The sequence below is a fragment of the Dipodomys ordii genome, unplaced genomic scaffold (genome assembly GCF_000151885.1).
Source record: "Dipodomys ordii isolate 6190 unplaced genomic scaffold, Dord_2.0 Scaffold114, whole genome shotgun sequence".
In the NCBI taxonomy this organism is placed as follows: Eukaryota; Metazoa; Chordata; class Mammalia; order Rodentia; family Heteromyidae; genus Dipodomys; species Dipodomys ordii.
In genome coordinates this window covers 1,999,625-2,007,647 of record NW_012267330.1, presented here as the reverse complement: position 1 = coordinate 2,007,647, position 8,023 = coordinate 1,999,625, and the positions used below count along the sequence as shown (strand labels likewise).

Sequence of the window (8,023 nt, the reverse complement as noted above, 5' to 3'; positions counted from 1 at the left end):
TTTTGCTTATGTGGTGCTGAGGAATCGAACCCAGGGCCTCAGGCATGCAAGGCAAGTGCTCTACCACTGAGCCACCTTCCCAGCCCAGCTGCTAATTCTTCTTGTTGTCCCTCCCTCTACCCCTTGAGTGCTAGTAGTAAGGCTTACATTCAAGGGCTTACACTCCTGCTTGGCTTTTTCAATCAAGGTTGGTGCTCTACCACTACTTCCATGCTTTTTGCTGGTTAGTTGGAAAAAAGATAGTCTCTTGGATTTGGCTGCCTAGGTTGCTGGCTTCAAGCCTTGATCCTCAGATCTCACCCTCCCGAGCAACTAGGATTACAGGTGTGGGCCAATGCAGGCTCCTGATATTGTCAGTCTAATTTTAGTCATTCTAGTGGATGGGCACTCATTTCTTACTGTGGTTTTAATTTTTATTGCCCTGAGATTTTAAAATGTTAAGTACATTTTCATGTACTTCTTTGGCATCCATATAGTTTTTCTGATGAAGTTAGATATTCAAGTATTTTTCTCATTAAAAACAATTAGGATCTGCTGGGCACGAGTGGCTCACGCCTGTAAACCTAGCTACACAGGAGGCTGAGGTCTGAGGATCACAGTTCAAAGCCAGCCCAGGCAGGAAAATTTGTGAGACTTTTATCTCCAATAAACCACTAGAAAACCAGAAGTGTTGCTGTGGCTCAAGTGGTAGAGCGCTCGCCTTGAGCTGAAGAGTGCAGGGACAGCGCCCAAGCCAAGTTCAAGCCCCATGATGCACAAAAAAAAAAAAAAAAAATGGGATCCTAGTTTGTAATCCTAGTTTACTCAAGATGACTACAGTTTGAGGCCAGCCTAGGCATAAAGTTTGTGAGACTCCATTTATTCTTATTTTTTTTTTGGGGGGGGCGTCCAGTCGTGGGGCCTGAACTCTGGGCCTGGGCGCTGTCCCTCAGCTCTTCAGCTCAAGGCTAGCGCTCTACCACTTGAGTCACGGCGCCACTGCTGGCTTTTGTCTTTCTGCTTATGTGGTGCTGAGGAATCGAACGCAGGGCTTTATGAATGCAAGGCAAGCGCTCTACCACTGAGCCACCTTCCCAGCCCAAGACTCCATTTCAATAAAGACTTGTATACAGTGATATGTGCTTGTCATCCCAGCTATATGGGAAGCATAAACAGGTGGATTGGTACAGGCACAAATGAAAAACAATGAAAGCAAAAGGGGCCGGAAGGATGGCACAGATGCTTAGTGTCTAGCAAGATCAAGGCCTTGAGTTCAAACCCCAGTACTGGTACCCTTCCCCATTAATTAAGAGTGTTAATATTTTTACTGTTGAGTTATCATAGTTCTGTATATATTCGGTATGTTTATAAAATAAGACTGGGGCAAGTCTGGTATGTGTGTTGGTGCTGGTGTGTGTGTGTGTGTGTTGGTGCTGGGCTTGACTGGGGCAAGTCTGGTGTGTGTGTGTGTGTGTGTGTGTGTTGGTGCTGGGGTTGAACTCAGGGTCCTGTGCTCTTGCTTGACTTTTTTGCTCAAGGTTGGCACTCTAACACTTGAGCCACAGTTCCATTTCCTCCTTCAGTTTTCTTAAGTCTTTTTTATTGTTATATTTCTAGGCATGTTTGTAATATAGTCCTATCAAGTGTACCCACTGTATCATTCCTCCTACCCTCCTGTTCACCTTCCCAAAACAATTTCACAGATTTCTTTGTTTTTAAATGGTGTCTTTTGAAGAGGAACTGCTTTTTATAATTAGTGTTTTTTGTGTCCTATATAATTCTTACTTAACCCAAGTTTCCATCAGTTTCTCTGTTTTATCTTAGAGATCTAAAAGTTCATATTTAGGACTATGAAACACTTTGCATCTATATTTGTGTATGGGAAAGTTAAAGATCATGGTTCATTTCCCCATATATGGATATTCTGGTGTTTAGCACTATCATTGTTGAAGTGTCTTATCATTTCATTACTGAATCACTTCAATGCTTTTGTACATCAATTGAGCATACATGTATGGGTCTATTTCTTTTTTTTTTTTTTGGTCGGTCGTGGGGCTTGAACTCTGGGCCTGGGCGCTGTCCCTCAGCTCTTCAGCTCAAGGCGAGCGCTCTACCAGTTGAGCTACAGCGCCACTTCCGGTTTTCTGGTGGTTTATTGGAGATAGGAGTCTCACGGTCTCGCCTGCCCGGGCTGGCTTTGAACCGCGATCCTCAGATCTCAGCCTCCTGAGTAGCTAGGATTACAGGCGTGAGCCACCAGCGCCCAGCTGGGTCTATTTCTTGATCTTCTACTTTGTTCTACTTTGTTCTTTTTAGTATATTTACTGATCTATATTTCTATCTTTATGTCAACATTGTATCATCTTAGTATAGTTTTGTAGCAAGTTTTGAAATAAAGTTATAATGAGTTTCTTCTTGATGAAAATTGCCTTACCAAATTCTTTAGAGCTCCAAATAAAGTTTCAAGTCAGACTGTCAAGTTGTCCAAAAGAATCTGCTGAGATTCTAACTAGGATTTTTTTTTTTTTTTGTCAGTACTGGGCTTGAACTCTGAGCCTGGGGCACTGTCCCTCAGCTCTTCAGCTCAAGGCCAGTGCTCTACCATTTAAGCCACAGCACCACTTCTGGTTTTCTGAGTCATATATTGAGATAAGAGTCTCACAGACTTTCCTGCCCAGGCTGGCTTTGAACTATGATCCTCAGATCTCAGCCACCTGAGTAGCTAAGATTATAGGCTTGAACCACCGGCTCTGAGTAGCTAAGATTATAGGCTTGAACCACGGGCTCTGAGTAGCTAAGATTATAGGCTTGAACCACCGGCTCTGGGCTCAAACTAGGGTATTTTTTTACTCTATAGATCACTTTGAGAAGAAGTGATATGCTAAAAGTTGTGCTCCAACTCATGAACATGATAGACATTTCTTTGTATTTTCGAAGGACAAGTTTTTATATTTATTTATGCTATTTTTTGTCTTTTAAGTAATTGTACAAAGGGCGGCTTTCAATTCATAGACTCTCGTAGTCCTTTAATTTCTCTCAGCAATGTGTCAGTCTTCCAACTCCAGGATTCATTTTGTTAAATTAATCCATCGATATTTTTATTTTGTAATAATAAATGACATTTAAGTAATTCATTCTTTTCCAGTAGACTTATAATTATACTTTGATTTTGTATACCAACTTATTAAAAGCATTTTATTCAATTCATTTTACTCAGTACTGAGACCTGAACTCAGGATCTTGTGTTCTTGCTTAGCCTTTTCCAATCAAGGCTGGTGCTCTACCACTTAAGTCATGCCTCCACTTCTAGCTTTTTGCTGGCAAGTTGGAGATAATCATTTTTCAGATTTGTCTACTCAGGCTGGCTTTGAATCTTGATTCTCAGATCTCAGCCTTTAGAGTAGCTAGAAGTGAGTACCAGTACCCAGCTCTACTAGCATTTTGTGTATACAGCATCATGTTATAACTGAATAAGCCCAGTTTTGCTTCAATTTTATACTGATTTTTAACCTCCTCTCTTCCAAATATACTTTCCTCTAATAAAAATTTTAAAGAAAATGTACAATTTCATAACTCTTCCCTAAACCTATTTGTCCAGGAATACTGATTTGTAATAGGCTTTATCAATTATTTCCTGTTAGACTCTTTGGAAATTCACTTATCATTTCCTTCCAGGTATCCGCATTTATTTCAGTTCAATTTTAACAGAAAAAAATATTTTGAAATATTAACCATATTTAACTATGAATATATATTATACCTGAAATCCTGGCATACGTAGGACCTCAGATCATCTCTCGTAATATGAGCAATAAAAAAACAGAACCAACCAGAAATGGACCTGTGGCTCAAAGTGGTGGAGTACTAAGTCTTGAGAAAAGAGCTCAGGGACAGAACCCAGGCCCTGTGTTCAAGCCCCACAACTGAGAAAAACCAAAAAACCATAGCCACCTAACTCCTTAGGAAAAAGCCTTCTATTTTCTTTTAAAAAACATCAAAAAATAAAATAAGAATAAAATTTTAAAAATCAATATGCACACACATGTACATGCTTTTCAGAAGTCAAATTTCTTATGCCAAAAGACATTTCTGGCATAAGTCAAAGATTTCTTTTTCAACAAAATCTGAAGATAATTATTGCTAACACCTCCCCCATTTCTTTTTTGGTTCCTGTAAGGAGGCTTGAATTCAGCTTTTTCTGCTCATGGCTGGTACTCTACCTCCCCACTTCTGGCATTTTGGTCTTTCAGATTTGTCTGTCCAGGCTGGCTAGAATCATGATTCTCAGATCTCATTTTCCTGACTTGTTAGACATGAGTCACCAGTACCCAACTAGTAACACTATTTTCAATAAGTAGTTTGACTCCTAGCAAAGAAAAAAGTTAAAAAATATTCAACTTAGGAAACTACATCTTTTCTAGGGGAAGACACCTTTTTCTGCTAAGGGCCATTTGGATATTTATACCAACATTTTTTGACCATATAAAATTATCAATACAGACAGAAGGGCGTAAGCAGCTGATGAGAGCCTAAGAGAAGCTTATATGTGTAACTGTTCTGCCGTATACTAACTGATTTTCCAGGATGTACGTGGTTTATGGGAAAAAATATGTTAAGGAATAAAAAAAGAAAGAAAGGGGCTAGGAAGGTGGCTCAGTGATGGAATGCTTATCTTGCATACATGAGTCCCTGGATTCGATTCCTCAGCACCACATAAACAGAAAGAGCCAGAAGTGGCACTGTGGGTCAAGTGGTAGATCACTAGCCTTGAACTGAAGAGCTGAGGATGATGCCCAGGCCCAGAGTTCAAGCCCCACAATAGACCAAAAAAAATAAATAAATAAAGCCCAAACCCTTAGGTGACTCTACAAGAAACTGTTGACCATAACTCCATGCTTTTCAAATACTAAGTCTTGTACATACAAAGGTGCATGAGACACACATGGCCCTAGCTTTCAAGTAGCCCTGATTCTAGGAAAATCACTATCAGAACTATTGTGGAAGATGGAATCAGTAAAGAGTTCTCAAGAAGATGACATCTATCAACTCTCAAGGAAAAATAAAAATTAACCAAATAAATGAGTATGGAAGGAATAAAGTTTGGCATAGGGAAAAAATATGCAAAGGCATAGGATCATGAAAACTGGAACTTTTTGATCATACAAAAAACAAGAGTAAATATTTCAGAGCAGTAAGCATAAAGTAGCTTAAAATAACTTCAAGTCTAAAGAACTAAATAAATTTGTAACAAAAACTGAAGTTCAGGAGTAGGCAAAGCAATAGGAAATGAGGCTAAAATATTTTACAAGGGCCACAACTCACAGATAAAAAACAAGGACAGTCAAACATGGTTGCATATACCTGTGATCCCAGCATTTCAGGAGGCTAAGGCTAAAGTCAGGCTGGGTTACAGATTAAGACTGTATTTCCAAGAGAGAAAGAGGAGAGAAACAAAGACACACAGAGAGAGTTAGAGACACAGAAAAAGTAACAATGCCTCAAACTTAGTTTACACTATGATTAGATAGTTATACAGTTTACCATAAGGAACACAAGAATTTAGTGGTGGTAAGGGGGGAAAAAAAACAGAAAAGGGAGTTTATTTCACTTCGTAATGCCATCTTTTAATACAGAAAAGCAGCATTTGAAGTTTCTCTGTTTCAGCACTATTCATTGGCCTGGATAATTGAGGGGTAAGAAGGCAGCCATCCCCTTCACCTGTCATATGCCAATAGCACCCCCTAGTTGTGACAACCGGATATGTCTCCAAACACTGTCAAATATTCCCAAGGCAAAATTGTTCCTCACTGAGAACCACTCAAAGTAGATACTATGAATAAGAACCAAGTCTTGGGCAGAGTGTCAGTGGCTCACGCCTATAATACTAGCTACTCAGGAGGCTGATATTTGAGGGTCTTGGTTCAAAGCCAGCCAGGGGCAGGAAAGTTCTTGAGACTTTTATCTCCAATTACCCACCAGAAAAGTGCAAGTGGCTCGGTGGCTCAAGTGGGAGAGAGCTCTCCTTGAGCTCAAGAGCTGAGGGACAGTGCCCAGGCCCAGAGTTCAAGTCCCACGACCAACCCTCTCCTCCCCAAAAAAGAAGCAAGTTGCATACACACACACACACACACGCACACGCACAGCTTTTTGCTGGTTAGAGACAAAATTATCACTGACTTTCCTGCCAGGGCTGGCTTTAAACTGTTATCCTTAGATCTCAGCCTTCTGAGTAGCTAGGATTACAAGTGTGAGCCACCGGCACTCAGCACGCCTGTTTTCCTTTTTCTTTTTGGCGTCCATCCTAGGCCTTAAACTCAGGACTTGGGCACTGTCCTGGAGTTTGTTTTTTTTTCCCCTAAAGACTAGCATTCGACCAGTTGTACCAGAGCTCCACTCCCTACATATACTTTTTTAAAACTTCTTTTTCAAGCTGGGAAGGTGGTTCAGTGGTAGAGTGCTTGCCTCACATGCATGAGGCCCTGGGTTCGATTCCTCAGCACCACATAAACAGAAATGGCACGGTAGCTCAATGGTAGAATACTAGTCTTGAGCTCAAGAGCTGAGAGACAGTGCCCAGGCCCAGAGTTCAGGCCCCATGACTAACCAAAAAAAAACCCAAAATCAACAACAATAAAAAAAAAACCAACTTCTTTTCCTAGATAGTAAGCTCTTAAGAAGCAAAAAACCTCCCCTTACACACTGTTGATCTTCCTCAAGGCACTATTATAATACCCTTGAGAATTAATTAAATGAGAACCAATTAATGCACTAAAAAAATTCTTATAGGTATACTACTTTACCATAGGCTGTACACATACTCTAGTGTATGTGAAGTGGTTAAAACAGAAGCAAAAAAAAAAGCCTTATATAATCATAGTAATATACCCTTTGCTCAAATCAATAAACTAGTATTTAACCAGAATCCAAGGAGAAATTTGCTAACTTTTAAGTGAGAAACTGGCAATATTCTTAAAACAGAAAGTAATAGAGAATAGTACGCATCTTACCTGTAGCAGCTGGGTTTATCAATCCTGCAGAGCCACTGCTGGCAATCTGTGAAGGTGTCTGGCTCAGCCCAGTGGAAGGGGTTCCTAACCGAGGAAACTGTTGAGAACTCATTTCCACCTGTATTCATAGTCACATAGTTATTACTAGATTCTGAAACTAAAACCAATATTGAGTAATAAAAGCATCTTTAGTACCAATGACATCTTCTCTAGGAAAAGCAAATGCAGCATTATCTATTGGAGACATTGACTTGTGCTCAATGTAAAATGCAGACATTATCTAAAGAGTGAAGGTTTTATACATATGGGTTAAATTAGTAATAGCATTGCTTATACAGTGCTGCGGGATACTCTGATTTTCCAAAATACTTGGAGATGGCTATATTTTTAAAAGAAAAACACGAAATCATGAATCGTCCATATGATAGGCAGACACACACACACACACACACACACACACACACATATCTATATGTAAAGTTTTATGGGAATAACAGGTCTTTTTGAAAGACTCAAACCTCATACTAGCATAAACAGAACCGTAATTAGTATGCCATAAGAAAGGAAATGTCCAGCCCAAAAAAGCATTAGAAATCATACGTTAAGGTCTGATGCCAAAGGAATTTTCGAATGCTTTTTGCAAAGGCCTCCATTTATGGTTTTCCTTTTCATCTTTTTCAGACACCCTCACCCCGCGACTGAGCGAGAGAAACCCGAGACCTCTACCTTCCTTAAATTCGCCCCCCCCCCACTTTTCTCCCAGGAGCAAGCTCTGGGATCTTTCCCGACACAACCCCAACCCCACCCCACTCGAGCCCCCAAGGAGCACGGAGGAGACAAGCTTGCAGACACTCGGGGTGTCGGAGCCTCGTCCTCCCGGGTGAAAGGCGTTCTGCGAAGCCCCTGAGTAAAACGACAGCGCGCCCCTTTACCTGTAGCCTCCGCCCGCCTTCCGCCCCTCCCGCTCCCATCGCGCTGACCCGGGGGCGCCACGGGGGGCCCGTGCCTGCGCTGGGCTAGGGGGCAGCCGCGAGGAC

General features: G+C 41.0%; 1 protein-coding gene across 1 annotated transcript in view; it reads right to left on the bottom strand.

The window, feature by feature from the left end:
- Sap130 (Sin3A-associated protein, 130kDa) overlaps positions 1-8,023 on the bottom strand; it is a 96,997-nt gene that overhangs the window by 88,083 nt on the left and 891 nt on the right. Inside the window, exon 2 of the mRNA XM_013028811.1 lies at positions 6,987-7,104. Within this exon, the coding sequence (XP_012884265.1) occupies positions 6,987-7,098 (112 nt within the window). The 5' untranslated portion in view covers positions 7,099-7,104. The remainder of the gene's footprint in view (positions 1-6,986; positions 7,105-8,023) is intronic.